Genomic DNA, 16,120 nt, shown 5'->3' with positions numbered 1-16,120 from the left:
ACAGTGTCCAGCTGGACTCGGTCTCCAGGGTAGACTTGGAAGTCTTACTGGGAGTGCCATGGCTTCTGGTGGGTATACACAACACAAACCCAAACGAACCCCTGTCCTTGCTTAAGGCGGCTTCCCTTCCTCTTAGCTTGTGCTGACAAGGCAATTAAACAAGCCATTTTGGGGCCTCCTGGGTGAATCTGGGAAGTTACTAAAAATTTGTGGAGACTTGAGAGATGACAGTCTTTCTCTCTCTGTGTTTGTTTTTACAGGTCAGCTGTGGTGTACTTGAGCAAATGTTGGCATGTAAGTTGTAGAAGTCCCTTGCACTGGGAGATATAAAGCAGAAATGTATGTTTGCAGCAGACATACATTTGTGTTTGACAGGGTTAGATGTGTTAACTTTTCAACTGCTGTTGTAAAAGTACTGTAGGGCTGACAGACAGACAGACAGACAGACAGACAGACAGACAGACAGACAGACAGACAGACAGACAGACAGACAGACAGACAGACAGACAGACAGACAGGGTTAGATGTGTTAACTTTTCAACTGCTGTTGTAAAAGTACTGTAGGGCTGACAGACAGACAGACAGACAGACAGACAGACAGACAGACAGACAGACAGACAGACAGACAGACAGACAGACAGACAGACAGACAGACAGACAGACAGACAGACAGACACCTAAAGATGGCTCATCCGAGAGAAAGGCCTAAAATGGGAACGCATACAGCTCGGCCTCGGTCTGCCTAGTTTCCTTTTCAGAAAGAAAACTCCCAGGTAGCACCAGGGCAGGAAGAGGAAGTGTAGGCTGAGCTAAGCCTAGCTAGACCCCAAAGCCTTCCAGTCGAGGCCTTTCTCCCAGGTGAGCCACAGTTCGGCGTCAGCTATCTCCCTAACCGCTCAGGATAGCATGGGGAGGAACAAGGCTGTAAATCTTTAGTCTCTGGGTCTCATGATTTTTTTGGTGGTGAAGTTGGCCGTCTTTTGGTATTCGTTGCCATGCTTATGTGCTGCCGCCGTTCCCTTCAGAGGCACTTGTGCAATAAATGTTCCTGGTGGATCTTGTGCTCCAGCTACTTCTAGCACATAAATACTAGGTCACCTAGTATTTCAGTATTAAGGCACATTCCAAAGTGGTTCAAGGTCAGGGTTAATTCTCTCTCTCTCTGCCACTTAAGAAAATGTTCATCATAGTTTCCGCATGTGATGAATTGTCTCTTTTCCCCAGTCCCCTAATGAGGTCATCCTCTTAAAGAGTGCACATAATCCACACACACACTCTCGTATATGGTTTTTTCCATTAGCAGTTTCAGTCCTCTTTAGCCTCATTCTGCCGTTTCTCACCTGCTCAGCTTTTGTTTCTTTTTAGGGATGCTTGATTCTGTAGCTCAGGAGAAGCAGGAAGAGGCCTCCAAGCTGAAGGCAGTGAAATGCTGGTGAGCTCCTGAGCACTTTGCCAAAGCCTGCCGTGGGGTGGATGATTCTGAAAGCCCTTGAAAAGATAACAGGGTGTGTGTGTGTGTGTGGGGGGGAACACTCCTTATCTAAGTTTCATAGAGAGTATCCTTGCAGGTTTTCTCCCCCTTCCATCCTAAAGATGCTCAAAGCAGGGTCTTCAGTTCCAAGCTGCATCTCATATCGTTCCTTTTTGTTTCCATTTAAGACTTTTTTTTCCATATAAAGAAAAAAAATATATATATATATTTGGTGTATGTTGCTAAAATAAAAGATAAATATTGACGTACGTTTTGACAGCTTTCCAGCTATGTCAATTCAGTGACAAAATTGGAGCCATTAAACGGCCGCTTGTGCAATGATGAGTCACGGCTCTTATCTTAAGCTCTTAGAGGTTTCTCTCCCTCTTTCTCTTTTCAGGCTGCACATATTCAGCGTGACAGCCTACCAAGGCAGAGTTCCTTCCGAGGCTTTGCAGGGGTTCTTTAGCCATACCTTGACTCAGGTTCTCACCTACAACCCTCAGCTAAAAGGTAGGAGTAGAGAGGGAGAGAGGTGAGTTTGTGGTGTCGTGTGCGGCTCTTTATATACCCATAGCTTAGAACAAGGACTTCTTTAAAATCAAAACTCCCCGTGTCCCTAAACCAGCATAACCAAGCCTCAGAGCCCCAAATTTTCATATATCTTTTTTCAGCATTAAAAATGCATTCCCTGGCTAAGAGGACCCCTGGGAATGGGGTCCTCTAAGCATATGCTGGCAGGGAGACAAAGTAGGGCCCCACTTATTATTCCTGCCTGGAGTGCCTCCAGCAGCCACCGATCAGCCTCCTCCCGTCCCTCCTGGGCTTTTGATCCAGGCTCCACGGGTGTCTTTGAACGGCCTCCCCTGCTTGACGTGGCCCTTCAGAGGGGGAACTCCAGAGATGGGTTCAAGGTTGGACTGAAAAGAGTGGGATGACAGCAACTAGAAATGTGGAGTTTCCTCTTTGGTAGAGGATTCTAGGAGTTGTGCCAGAAGTAACTTACAGCTATTTAGGCAGCCTGTGGCTAAGCCTTGGCACCGTGGGTCAGAAGCCAGTCTGAATATTTCTGTACGTCTGCAGTACGGCTCTCACTGTTCTGTGCAAACTGTTTCCCCCCCTCCCCTTCCTGTCTCTCCAAACACAGTTTCCGATGCCGTTCATCTGCAGAGGGAATGGTGCTTTGCCAGAACCAGCCCGGTGCTCACCATGTTGTACCGCAAAGTAGGTCCGCTTGTGGGTCTGAACAGGAAGGCTTGGTATCTTAGCGAACGTCCGTCTCCCTTTTTCTTCCAGCTCGTAATCCTTCCCACAGCTGAGCTAGCAGAACTGTGTCTCCCTTTCGCAGTTTCTGCGAGGGTGGGTAGCCGCAGAGCCCCCCCCCGAGGGCCTCACATATGCCCTCTTTTCCATTCCCCAGGACACCTAAGGCTGCAGCCGCCCGTTTTTGAAATAAAAATAATAATATTTGTTCGGAAACCAAACGTGACCCCGAAGTTCACTTTTCATTTTGCAAAATGAAAGCTGTTTGGGGTCCATCCCAAGATTTTTAAAAAAGAGCCATAAAATGGAGACTGGTTCCCCTTACTGGCCTCTCTTGTGAGTGTGATTGTTTTTCTTCTTCTTCTGGTTTCGATTTCCTTCTAGCTGTTTGTGTTGTTCAAACCTGAGGAGCTGGTCCATCATTTGCAGAAGGTCCTCGAGACGAGCGAAGTCAACTGGCATCACGTCCTTTCCTGCGTCTCCACGCTGTTGGTCTGCCATTCTGAAGCAGAAGCCCTGGTCAAAGGTAGATACTGAGTCTGGAGGCAGTCACTGGAGCAGCAACACACCTCCTGAAGCCGCTCATGGTCCACAGAATACCTGAGGGCTTCACACACCCCGTTTTCCACTCCCCTTGACCCCTTATTTTAGGAATGCAGGCATAGACTAAAATAACCAGCAGGACCTACAAGCTTGCTAGCTCAGCAGTGCGGATAAATACTGGATTTTCTGCCAGTGGTTCTCAGTAGGAAGTGGCTGCTTTTGCTAACTTTCCAGTCTCAATATTTTTATGTTGAAACATGTGTGTGTGTGTGTTTCCATTGTGATTGCTGTTCCTTGAGCTGGAGGGCTTATGTGTTCCCGTGTAGGTCTCAGATATTTGCAGTGCGGTGTTGGGCCCTATTCTGTAGGAGATGACGTCTCCCACTGCTTTTGAAAGTTGGGAGCAGAGTCTGGAAAGGATACTGTTAAAGACGACAACTCCCAGAATCCTGAACCTGCATTCCTGAACTCTGGCCCTCTCTGGCATAAAAAGTTCAGTTTCCCCGCTTTTATTACCTGCATACGCGCCAGCGGTCTGATCCACAGTCCCAAATCTGAACTGCCAATGATGTGACCCTTGAAATGACGGCCATGCTGTGATTTTGGCGATAGAGGTTCCCCCCTTTCGAGGTGTAAGGAGCCAAGGAGGTGTTTCTCTGCCTTTCGTAGACTTCCTGGGCCGTCTGTTGAGAAAAGCCTTTGAGGATTATGACCTGGAAAACATGGTCACGGCTTTCCTGATCGTCCGCCAGGCGGCCTTGGAGGGCCCTGCCATCTTCGTGCCTTACTCAGAATGGTTCCAGGTAAAGAAAACACAAACGCAAGCTTCGGGGAGGAAGCCCACCCTCCATGCTTCTGCCCCTTTACTGGAGTCTTGATTGCTCAGCCGTCTTCCTGATTCTTAAGGCCGATGGTTACTTCTTAATGAATTACTTGAATGGTTTCTATTGTTTTTGCTTGCCCTTTGTTATTTTATTTCTTTAACTGCGAGGTGGGTTTTTTGGGTTTTTTTTTGTAAACTGCTTTCAGGTTTTTCAAGTGATAATAAACATGCCTTCAAATATGTGAAAACAGAGACAGAAATGTCTTGCGGGTGTGTAAGAGGCCAGGGTAAGAAGACTCCCCTGCGATGCCAGATGCCTGGACCCGGAGACGGTTCACATTTTGGCCGGATGGATTGGCAGCAGCCACAGAATAAAGCTGAATAAGCAGAGTTGGAAAAGGGCAGGGTTAGTCATGCAGAGCCTCCCCTGTCAGAACGACAAGGGAGATGTCAGTGGAAAAATTCTGGCATACATGCCCAGGATGGGTAATGCCTTCCCCCCCCCCCAAGCTGTCCTTCAAGTGCACCTCCTGTGAGTGCTAGCAGACACGATTTTGTAGGGAGAGATGATGGGAGCAGGGGAGCAGCATCAACGAGAGGGCCATGCATTGGGGGCATAACCCCTGTACAATGAAAAACCAGGCAAGGAACTGGTTTGACCAGTGCTTCTGAGAAGCGTCTTCAGGAAGAAGCCTGGTGCTTCTTGACCAGCGGTGTGTGTGTGTGCTTCCCCCAGGAGAATATAAGGATTTGAAAAGAGGCATTATGTATTTTAGGGGGAAAAATACACTGTACTGTTATTTTAAAATCTGGAAATGAGTCATGACCATTGATACCCATGGCTCTCTTATTGCACAGGTTATATTGTGTTTTTTTTAATTCAGCAGTGCACTTAACTTTGTTAAACCTCTAAATTTAGAAGGGGCTGCAGACTGAAATGTTCCCTTCGAAATTTGCAAATGCTTTGATTGTTGTTGTTGTGATGTTTTCCCATTTCCCATATAGAGTAGTGGGGTTTGGGTGGTTTTTTTTTTTTTTAAGGGGCAGTGCGATTGTAGGCTGTTCACTGAGTGCTAGATTTCCATAGTGTTGAAGGCAGGAAGGATGATTGCTGGCCAGCGGGGTTTCTCCCATTGCTGCTTCCGTGTCTCTTTCCCAGGCTGCTTTTGGGAGTCCCAACGGCTTCCACAGCACCAGTAAGAAGGCCCTGGTCTTTCTCTTCAAGTTCCTGACAGAGCTGGTCCCTTTTGAAGCTCCACAGTATTTGAAGGTAAGGAATGGGCCAGGATGAACTGCCCTTTTCCATAACATTTTCCCCTCCTATTTTTAACTGCTGCTCACTTGCAGGCTTGCTTGAACTTCTAGGGAATGTGAAACCCTCTTCCTGGACACATTTGCGATAAAAGAAGAGTGCAAATCTTGTTGAAGCCAACCTTGCTGGGTTTGCCAGGCCTCCTCCTCGCATGCCCTGGGGAACGGAGTTCCCCCTGCGTAAGGGCTGGCCCAAGTGAGGGAGCCTCGGTGGGGCAAAGCAGCCTGAATGAAGGCGGCTCGAAGCTCATTACCTGGGTTCAAAGCGGTGGCGAAGGAAACAACCCTTCCGTCTCTGGCTTGCTCTTCCAAACTTTGGCTTTGCTCTCGGCTTGGTGGTGCAGTTTGGAAAACAGCAGTCCCAGTGGGCCTTGAGAAGCCTGCCCCCCCCAGGGAAAGGGGAGGGCGGGGGGGCACTGGGGGGCTTGACCTGACTGTCCTTCGAACTTCCTCTTAGGTGCACATCATGCACCCTCCCTTTGTGCCGACCAAATACCGTCCTTTCCTCCTGGAATATATCGCTCTGGCTAAAACCCGGCTGGCTGATTTCAAGGTCAGTGGAGAGAACGTTCCCTCTTCTCAAAGGCCAGCTTCTCTAAAGGAGACGTCGCTGCGTCTCAGGTGTCTAGCTGATCTCCTTGCCCCCTTCCAGATGTGCACAAAGTCTGGGGGAAAAACCCCTACATTTTGGGGAGTTCAGCTGCCGGCTTTCGTCCAAAGAAAAGCCCTTCAACCCCTTCTTAGCTCTTGTGGCAGTGGAATTTCTGTGGGGCTGAAATGGCACCCCACCTCCCTTTCAGCCTCGCGAAATGGTTCTAGGGATGGTCCCCAAAGGATGCTTTACACCCCCAGTCCTTTTTCCTTAACACCCCTGCCCCAGGTATTATTCTCTTGCGATGCACTTTCAGGTTTCGATAGAAGACATGGGCCTCTATGAGGATTTATCCACGGCGAAGGAGGATGATCAGGTATTCAAAGGTGCCCCTTCCTTCTCCAAACTGATTGCTTTAACGGATGCTACTCCGTGGGAGGCGATCGCGTCGCCCGCCTCCAGATTTGCCCCGGAATAACTGATGCTACGGTGTGGAAATGATGATGTTTCTTTAGAAAGACAGGCGCCAAGTTTCTTGGGTGGACTCTCTCTTATAAAGGGTCAGGGATGCCCTTTTTCTGCCCTTGAATGATTCGACCTCTCCTGGGGTAGGCCATTGTAAAACACAAAAGAACATACAAGAAAGAGACATGGTCGGTCGGTTGTGCAAAAGGGGATAGAAACCATTCTCCCCTTCTCTCTCTCCCCCCCCCCCCAATTTGTTGGGTACACCCGCCAGCCACCCTCTCAAGCCCTTCAAGATGTTGAAAAGGCTGTTCAGATATTTGAAAACACCGGGAAGATCCCAGCAAGCGTAATGGAAGCCAGGTAGGGTCTCTTTTTTTATATATATAAATCCAGCCCCTCGAAGCCTCCGTTTCAATGGCATGCAAGCAAAAGCTGGAAATGAAAGCCTTTGAAGGGGAGGAACAGGAGAGCTGTCTTTGTGTTTTGTTCCTGCAGCTGTCGGCCAACCACAGACAGCACAGAAGCCTTGAAGGAAGCGGGGGGGGGGGAACCAGGGGGCTTGAACAGCAGGAAGGCTCTTGGCTTCCACTTAGAAGGACTCCTCAGGGAAACCTGTCCTCCCCATCTGGTCTAATTCCTCTTTTGTTTTAGTAGTGTGGCCGACTTAGGGGGGAAAATGTCCCTTGTGAACTGCAGCCTGCAAACCATGTGCTCTGGATCTTGGATACCCCCCCCCTTTTTTTTGGGAGGATGCTGCTGGGACGAGCAGCTCTGGGTGCTTCTGTCTCCCTGTCCATGTGCCGCAAATGCATTTCCTTGCATTCCTTCAGGACACCCGGGTATCTTCTTCCCAGTGATAAAACGCCCCTGTAGCAAAACAGATCAGTGGCCCCTTTGTAGTAATAAAACATTCACACCCTGTGATATCTCAAGCACTAATTTTGAGGTTGTCTCTCTTGTTTTAACTCTGCTGGTTTTAAGGACTTTTCAAAAACTTCGCTGTGTTTCTGATGCCACTCACTTTGGCTTACTTTTGCTTCTGTCTTTTCGTTTCAGTATTTTCAGACGGCCTTATTACGCCTCCCGTTTTCTTCCTGCTCTGCTTGCTCCCCGCGTGGTTAGTATCCTCTTTTTCTGTTACCGTCATTTCTAGCTAGAGAAATTTCATGTTTTTTTCTGTTTCACTGATTCACATAACGTTTGTCCTTGTTCACCTGCATCTCTATTCATATCTTTATTGTTTTCTTAAAACGGCTTAGAATGATTTTGCGCAGTAAAGATGCCCACATGAAATCAACGGTATCAAAAAGGGTATTGATGTATTTTACCAAAAAAATCTTTCAGCTTCCTGAAGTTCCTGACTCCCACATGGCTTTGATAGAGGCCCTCAAAAGGTGAGGAGCTGGATGATGTTAAACCCATCATCATATTTATTTGGCTATCTAGGTTTCTTCTTAATTAGTCTGAGGGTGCTTTCCTTTTATCACATGTGGGCTGTTTCTATGTCTATGGTAATGTTACAACCTTTTCTTTCCCCACGTATTGCTGGAGAACTTTATTATGTGTCACGTCTACCTATAGGTTTTAGCTCCGGGTTAGACTCTTTGCCTTCTTAGCCTTGTGGTGTCTTCTCTAACCTTCAGGAATTTTCCAGAGTTGGGAACTTAGGAACTTTTGTATGCAAAGCCTGTATCAATGACTGAGCTATGGGTGAGCTTTCACATAATTGCGTTTTGCATCGAATCAGAGCTAGTGGCAGAGGGAGATCACGGGATGGCAACACGGGGCACCCTGTTGAGAAATCATTTAACAGAGTTGGTCTGTGGACTGTGAGAAGGGAGTAAGCAAAGGGTGGCTGTTCCAAAAGCAGAGGCCCGCTTCCCAGTGTTTGCAAGGGGGCCCTGGGACTTGATTCAGTGGTGGAAAAAGGTTTGTGTCTCTCCCCAACAGAGCGGAAAAAATTCCTTTGAACGCATATGCCACATATATTGAAGGATGCCAAGTTGCAAAAGAGACATTTTTGCAAGGTAAGGGGGGGGGGGAACTTTAAAAAATAATAATTAGAGTATTGAACATAAACACCGCCTTTTCCTCTTGTATTCTTTAAAAGAAAAATGGAGCGAAGCTTAACGTTTCTCCAAATATAGCGCCCTGTTTTTGGTTGTGGAAGAGGAAAATGTTTTGCGGTGCTGGCATCTGTCTTAATTTAACAAGGAATATCCAGAGCCTTGCCTGGGAGGGGGGCAAGGGGGATGATGGTGTTTCTGAGTCAGGAGGGAGGACGGTGCAGGGAGAACCCCAGAGCAATGAGCTTGCTGAAGATCGGCCGCTTCCCTTGTTCCCAGCCTGCAAAAGATGAACCACAGTAGATAGGAGGACCTGCTGCTGCTTTAGAAGAGCTTCCTTCCCCCAAAGATTAGGAAAGTTACATTTCCCAACGCCTGATACCTCCCAGGCGGCTTGGGCATATTTGGATGGAATATTCTGGGTGCAGTGGTTTTAAAAAAAACCAACACTGTAAACTTTACCCGACTCTACTAGTTTCGAAAGTGAAGACAGTTGCTTTTCTCTGATGAGAGGCAAGAATGGAGAGGGTGAAAGAGACGGATTCGTGATCTACAGGAAGGGCTTGGGTAGACACTGGCCTCTAGTGGCCTCCTGGGTCAGTCTGGGTGCCCTTGCTAGGACAGAATCCAACCATTTGACCTCCTTTGGTCCTTTAGTTTAACCGGGTTGACGCGGATGGAATTGCAGCTGCCCGATATCACCAAACGATCCTTGGTTATTGGATGTCGCTTGGGGCGTGGTGTTGGGAAGCCTGGTTTAACCAGTGGGGCTGCTGCCTTGCTCCCTTCCGAGGGGCAGTGGTGATGACTTCCAGGCGGATTTGCTCAACTGTGCACATTTGGTGTTTTGACCCAGATTTGAAAGGACCCCAACTGTGTGGTTCCCGTTACCAAATTCCCAAAACAGGGCTGGGTCGTACCTTTTCTGGGCTACTAATAGAGCATGAAAAATGCAAGGGTTGAGAACCTGAACGACGAAGGGCTGCATATTGCAGAGAACAGAAAAGTCCAAGAATCGACCTAACTAGAAATGGCAGGATCTGTAATTCCATTCAGACGAGGAATGTGCAGACTTCATAGTCTTGGTTTTGAGGGGTGTTGGGAGCATCAGGTTCCCCCCGGGACAAGACGGCTCTTCCTGTGGTTTGCAGGTGGATCAGCGGAAATGGAGACCAGTGGCCTCAAGGAACCCTTGGAGTTGCTAAAGGCTGAACTGGAAGCACTGAGACTGCTGGTTATAGACCCAAGCAAATATGATGGTAAGTGGAGACAATTGATTCAGGTCCGGGGCACCTGCAGTTTCACTTATCTGCAGACTAAAGGAATTGAAGGAATTGGAAAGGATTGGAAAAATCCTTTCACCTTCAGTCTCAGGATCTCTCATCCATGCCATTCTGCTGGTCTCTTCTGCCACCTTCCTTTTGCCTGCAGGAGTGCTGGCGCAGATTGCTGTGGTTTCTGAGAAGCTAATGGGGGTCCTGGGGAGGCCGGACGACGAGGATGATGCTGCGTCCTTGAGTCTTAGAATCCAGCTGGACCTTTCTGCTCCTGAAGTTGAGCGGCCCCATCAAGAGGTGGGTAGAAGAGAAGGGGGATCAAAGGGGCCCCCACTTAGGTGGGAAGGCTGTCCCCCCAAGCCAAACCTTGTGGTTTTCAGGGATGACCTTTCCTGGCAGGAGGGCATCTACTGAAGGTGGTGGTGGGTGGTGGGTGCTATTCCCGTGTTCTTTGGACTAGAGCCCCCATCGGCCCTCGCCATCACAATCAGCGGTGAGACATGCTGGGATTTGCAATCCAGTAACCTTAGGTGGTGGTGGGGGCTGTATTTACTCCCACTCTTGTTTTCAGTCACACACATTAGGACAGCTCCTGCTTCGTGCAAGGGGGCTGAGGAAGCCAGCCCTGGAACACGCAAGCCTGCCAAAAGAATCCCCTTTCTGTTACTTTCCTTGAATAAAATGCCGGCCCTGCCGTGAGGCAGAGGAGACAACCCCCCTCGGGTTGCACAGGGCTTAGGGATGTGGAGTGGTGGAGAGAGCGGTGTGTGCCCGTCGTGCCCTACCCTGCCTCCCCAGGTCGCTTTCGGGCGCAGAATCCCATTCAACAGCCCCCGAAGACGGGACGGAAGCAGAACAGTCCCACCCGGGCTGAACCGCCGGGGCGGAAGGAGCATTATGGCATCTCCCCAAGACTCGTTTCTCAGCGGCTCCCTCCCCCTTTTGAGAATTCACACATTTCATCATCATCATCATCTTAGAATTGCAGGACTGATCAGCAAAGCTTGACTGAGCGTGTCAGAGAAATAAAACGGACCCAGAAAAACATGCAGATTTTTAAAGTGGGAATGCCCCAGACGCAGACAGCGGGGGAAGAAAAATACATAAAGGCATTTAGCTTGGTTGCTTGTGGGAGGTTGTAATTTTTTTAAAATCAACTTTTCAAAGGCTTGAATAGATTGCCTAGTATAGAAATGAACAGCCCCTCTCCCTCCCTCCCTCCCTCTGTTTCAGGTTGTTGATCTTCTGCTCACGTCGTTTTGCCAGACCGTGATGTCCGCGTCCTGCTTCCTCCCTCCTGACAGGTAAAGTAAGAGCCCACAGGCTCTCCCTGCGGGTTGTGGCTGGCTGCCAGAACATCCGTGCAGCCGTTTTGTTTTCGTGTTGGCCATGACAGGACCATGCGGTTTGTGTTCCCTGCAGGCAGGGGACCTGGCCCTCCCTTTTCGTGAAAATGATGGCCGGACACCGTCCCCTCCTGCCCTCCTTGCTGAGTCGGCTGTGCCAGCTGCTCTGTCACCAGGTGAGTTCTCTGCTGTGCCTGAGGCACCCCTCCCCGGTCGAAGGACAGGAATCTCGTTGGCTTTTCTGACGGCCAGCCTCTCGGGTCGTTTGAGGTTCTCCTAGTACTTCTAGGCTGGACGGAGACCCGTTGCCTCATATAAAACTCTCTTGCTTGGAACGTCCTCTGCAGGATCTGCTGCGTTTGTCTCCTTGCAGGGTTCTTCCCTAAGCGACGCTCACCTCATCGGCCTGGCTGTCTTGGCGGTTCACTTAAATGAAGCTGAGTCCTTGCTCCCCGCAGTGGACGTCGGCTCTCCTCCTTCGACTCCTCGCTTGGGCTCTGCCAGAGGCCGGTCTTTCACAGGACTCTGGGAATGTTTCCTGCCGTGCAAGACGGGAGAGTCGGTGGTCTTTTGCATGAGGTACGTTTTCCGGTCCATTTTGTGGCTTGTCAGCCTTTCCTTTTAGAGTTACTGGGACTGCAAGCCTGCGGGGATGACCTGTCCACGTTACTGCTTGAGAAAGCTTAAATATTGTCCATATTTTTAATAAAACAATTTAGATTTTGTGAACCGGAGAGCTAGTGTGGAGTAGGAGTCAGCATCCTACTAGAGCAAAGGGGTGCTCTCAACTCACTTCCAACATCCGGCGACCCTAATAGGGTTTTTGAGGCCTCAGATGTTACAGGAGGCATTCCCTGGCCAAGTGGAGACTTTCCATGGCCAAGTGGAGGTTTGAACCCGGATCTCCTGAGACCTGGTTGGACATTCTGTCCACTACGCTACACTGGCTATTGCAGAACAAGGGAGAGCTGGTTTTCTTTTTCCCCATTCATCCATTAAACGCCCTGATGGAGCGTTTTTTCAGTGGCTCTCCCAGAGTCTGCGTCTGCCTCGGAGGCTTGTTGTGGAATGAAACCGTTTGGGAGAAGGGGATAGAAATGTCATCAATATTATTTGAAAAAGGGGGCGGGTGTCACAGGCAGGTTAGCTGAAAGAATGCATTTTCTTCCTGTTTTTGCAGATTTTGCACTGTGGTATTGTCCTATGTTTTATGCAAGTTTGCCTCTCTCTCCCATGACGACTTGAGCTCCTTCCTTCATCCTGCTTTTGTAAAAAAGGTAAACATCTGCTTTTTAAAGGAAAAGCGCTATCTTATATTTCGCTAAATTCCAGGAGACCTACATCTTTATGCTGCAGATTTTTCTGGCTTGCCTTTAAGGTGCAACTTTATTTTTTTTCCTGGTTGTGGTTGCCGTTTCTGTGGCCAGTGAGGCTTTATGATCTTTTGGAATCATTGGTTCCAGAATACTAGGTTTCTGGGTCCCATTTCTTAAAGACAAAGGGAATTGCTGTTTACTAATGGGGTGACCCTTTCAGTGAGGCAGGTAGTAAATGTCAAGTTACCAGATTGATTTCTGGATAGGTTTGTGAGTGCAGATAAAAAGAAATACACGGATGGAGAAGATGAAAACCGTCCGACATTGCTGCTGGAGCAGATGAAGGGCCGGGAGGGCAGGAGGACTGTGGTCCTAGGAGCCTGTCTTCCTAAGCCCCGTGTCATCCCAGTGGGTTCAATTAAGCCCCCACAACCTCCCAGCGGGTCGTGGCCTTTACACCCTTCTGTCTCCCAGTTTCAGTACACCATGCCACGGCTCTTTGTGGAAGCTCGAGGCATTTGCTACGAAGGGAGCGCAGACGAGCTTCCCTGGGAAGCTTTATCCCGCCCGGATCCCTGCTACAAGGCAGCCGCCCTCTGCCTATGGAAGGAAAAGCGTATCGAAAGGCTCTTGGAAGAGAAAGCATTCCAGGTGAGCTCTGTCCGTCGGGATCTGTGTGTGGTCCTCTTGAGAGCACGGGCGTCAAATGCAATCCCTGCTCACCCAGGAAAGAATCTGGATGGTGCTGTCATTGCCCCTGGATGGGCTTGTGTGCTTTGTTCCAAAATTCTGTATCTTTTTTTGGGGGGGGGGATGTACGTGAGTTCTAACTGCAGAGACGGCTTCTCTGGCTTTTCCTTTGGGGACAGGCTGTGCAGGCGGCGTTTGGGAGGATGCTCACGAGGGAGGCCGCAAGCAGATCCCAGCGTCCCACAGGGAGGAGGGTGTGTGCCTTAAAGAGGGGCACGCAGGGCCCAATCCTGGCTATCCGCTTCTCAGTGCCTGCTCGGGACCTCGAGCAGGTGTCCTGCTCTGGGTGACCCACAGGCCTCTGGGAGCGGCTGCTGCTGAAGGAGGATGTGCGCACTTCGTTTGTTTTGCCCCCAGACCGTGTTTTCGCAAAATAAGAAACGGCCAGGTTTTCGGGGCAGGGGTGTCTCCTGCCGTAAGTCTGGGGAGGGGGCTGCTTCCCCCCCCCCCGCAGTGGCTCATCTCAGGCCTAACGGACTGTGCAGACGGCCTTAAGGGGTCTGGTCCGTTTTCCCTGTGGGTGCACGTGTCCTGGGTCTAACCCGTCTGCCTTTCTTCCAGCTGACTCTGCAGGAGTGGCTGCTGATGGAGCTGGGAGTCGACCCCGAGGGAGACCTCCTTTCTGCTTCTGAGAGGTGAGGGCCAGACGTCCTGTCGCCGTCTGCCTAGGAACGGCAGAATGAAGGGCCTGGTCCATGTACAAGCAGAGGGAAGGCTAGGAGGGGAATCACACCAGCCGGCGAGAGGTTGGCCCCAGGAAGCCTTAGGAAGCCTTTCTGGTCACCTTTGGAAGTGATTCGCGGTTGCAACTCAGCGCAAAGGCAGGCTACATAGACACACACACACACACACATATTTCAATGCTGATTCAGGGTCTGCAGGGGCAGTGGGTTGTTGGGGGGGTGTTTTCCAGAAGCCCGGGTGTGTGTGTGTGCTCTTTTCCCACCGACCTTCATCTTTCTTAAGATAGGGCACAGGACGGAAGAGTGAGATTGTCTGTCCTTCCTCAGTCCCAAATCAGTGCAAAAAAACAACGGGTGATTAATTCAGCGTTTCTTCTTTGGAAGTCTTTTTGCTTTCACCGAACTCTGGCCACTTGCCTGTCCCCCAGGCCCTTCCGGGGGTAGCCCTAAGCCCTGCAGCGCCGGCCCAGGGCCCACGGCTCCCTCCCTTGCCTTCCCTTTCGATGTAATGGCAGAACGTCAAGCTCCGCCGTCGGCTTCCTGTCTTGCAGGCGGGCGTTCCATGACTGGGCCCTGTACCAGCACTATCTCCCCCGGTCCAGCGCCGGTGGAGGCTGCGATGGAGACTTAAGGAAGGCATGTGCGATTCTTATAGGGGCCATCCTGGATTTCTGCCACAGGTAAACAGCATCTCAGGGGGTGGTTTCCCCCTTGCACTCAGGTGCCGGCCAGGTAACATCCACAGACGTGGTTGTGTGTGAATCAAACCATCTAAGCAAATTACAGCTTTTTAAAAATGATCTGCAGTCTGGCAGCTAATAGAGCCTACCATGTTTTCAGCTTAACCTCCCCTGAGATCTTCTGATACAGGATGGGGTGTACATGTCCAAAGAGACAAAATACATCTACGGAAGATTTATGAACTGTTACCACCATGCACGCTGCCCTCTTGTCTCTTTATTTATCCCTCCAGAATCCACTTTAAATGATACTGCTGTGCCAGTGGTATATTTTAGTATATTTTAATTGGGTTGGATCCACGCTCCATCGTACCCTGAGAAAGACCTCCAGAGACTTTAATTAGGTGTGCGACTAAATTAACTCCCCTTGACTTCGGTGAATCTAAATAGGATTAAATCTGGATCCAGCCCATCGTAGGTTAAAACATGTAAAGATGATGGTAGAGTTAACATCAGAACGTCTGTCAAAGGCCTTCTGTGGTGTTCCAAATGGCCCTTGGCCTCCCTGTTTCTCTGCCAAATGTTCCCGACTTCTCTGTAAATCCAGAGGATAATCCCTCCTGCATTTTATCTTCTTCTAGATCTGAGCTGAGCAAGTGCCCTCCCCTGAGGAACCCCAAATGCTCCATCACCCAAGGGAGAGGGAGCCCAGACCTCCACTGCAGATTACAGGTGATCCACCGACTCCTGTGCGTTACGTTATGTTGGGACTTTTTGCCTCCTTAATCTTCTGCTTTTAGGGGTTTGGCCTTCCTCCCTCCTCCCCAAATCCAGATTTCCCTTCTGTTTAAGGAACTACATGCCGAAAGCAAAGATGAGGCATTGTTCAGTTAAAGTGGAGGAGGGCTTAGCCAGTCCCCGGGACCTTTCCACCAGCGGCTTGGGACAGCTTTTAGAGACAGACCTTTGGGTACTGTGTCGATCAGGTGTGTTTGTGGGCACCATCGCAACTAGAGAAACGCAGCATTTGGAAGCGACAGGTCAGGTCCTGTGGCCACCAGGCAGAAGACGAATCCAAAAAGGTCCACCCAAGTCATATCTGTAACATGAAAGCAGCTGTCATGGTTAATGGATCTGTGCAAAAATCATGCTTTCTACAGCAAAAAGATTTGTTGAGACTAATAAAAAAAATCATTTGCTTATTTTGTTAACTCTTTGTATAGCAGCCCATAAGTGCAATTCACTATTCTGGATGGTTTACAGCATGATAAAATATAACCCCACATTAATAGCGTTATAAATAAAACCAAGAGAGTATGAAATACGATACAAAAGGCTTAATGTCAGATCGGGTAAGGCAGAACATGAGGCATAAAATCGGACCTAGAGAGGATAAAAAATGATCCGCTCCCCTATGAACTCACGGGGATACACCTAAGAGAGTGGTTTGCCTAATAGGCTGGCCTTCCATCCAGGGCTGTTTCGTATGGGTTAGGGAGATGTCTGAAGTGGTCTTGGGGAAAATACTTGG

At 49.4% G+C, this 16,120-nt stretch overlaps 1 protein-coding gene across 1 annotated transcript in view; it reads left to right on the top strand.

The window, feature by feature from the left end:
- Positions 1-16,120, top strand: part of FANCA (FA complementation group A) — a 28,728-nt gene that overhangs the window by 5,512 nt on the left and 7,096 nt on the right. The window contains exons 9-31 of the mRNA XM_020788285.3: positions 261-294; positions 1,366-1,432; positions 1,872-1,984; positions 2,619-2,695; positions 3,119-3,260; positions 3,947-4,080; positions 5,260-5,370; positions 5,869-5,964; positions 6,320-6,379; positions 6,743-6,831; positions 7,528-7,588; positions 7,816-7,865; positions 8,422-8,498; positions 9,689-9,796; positions 9,969-10,111; positions 11,048-11,118; positions 11,237-11,336; positions 11,534-11,739; positions 12,341-12,437; positions 12,951-13,127; positions 13,788-13,861; positions 14,461-14,589; positions 15,231-15,321. Of these exons, the coding sequence (XP_020643944.3) occupies positions 261-294; positions 1,366-1,432; positions 1,872-1,984; positions 2,619-2,695; positions 3,119-3,260; positions 3,947-4,080; positions 5,260-5,370; positions 5,869-5,964; positions 6,320-6,379; positions 6,743-6,831; positions 7,528-7,588; positions 7,816-7,865; positions 8,422-8,498; positions 9,689-9,796; positions 9,969-10,111; positions 11,048-11,118; positions 11,237-11,336; positions 11,534-11,739; positions 12,341-12,437; positions 12,951-13,127; positions 13,788-13,861; positions 14,461-14,589; positions 15,231-15,321 (2,307 nt within the window). The remainder of the gene's footprint in view (positions 1-260; positions 295-1,365; positions 1,433-1,871; positions 1,985-2,618; positions 2,696-3,118; positions 3,261-3,946; positions 4,081-5,259; positions 5,371-5,868; positions 5,965-6,319; positions 6,380-6,742; positions 6,832-7,527; positions 7,589-7,815; positions 7,866-8,421; positions 8,499-9,688; positions 9,797-9,968; positions 10,112-11,047; positions 11,119-11,236; positions 11,337-11,533; positions 11,740-12,340; positions 12,438-12,950; positions 13,128-13,787; positions 13,862-14,460; positions 14,590-15,230; positions 15,322-16,120) is intronic.

The sequence above is a fragment of the Pogona vitticeps genome, chromosome 10 (assembly GCF_051106095.1).
Source record: "Pogona vitticeps strain Pit_001003342236 chromosome 10, PviZW2.1, whole genome shotgun sequence".
In the NCBI taxonomy this organism is placed as follows: Eukaryota; Metazoa; Chordata; class Lepidosauria; order Squamata; family Agamidae; genus Pogona; species Pogona vitticeps.
Note: the sequence above shows the minus strand (reverse complement) of the source record. Positions and strands in the feature narration are given on the sequence as shown.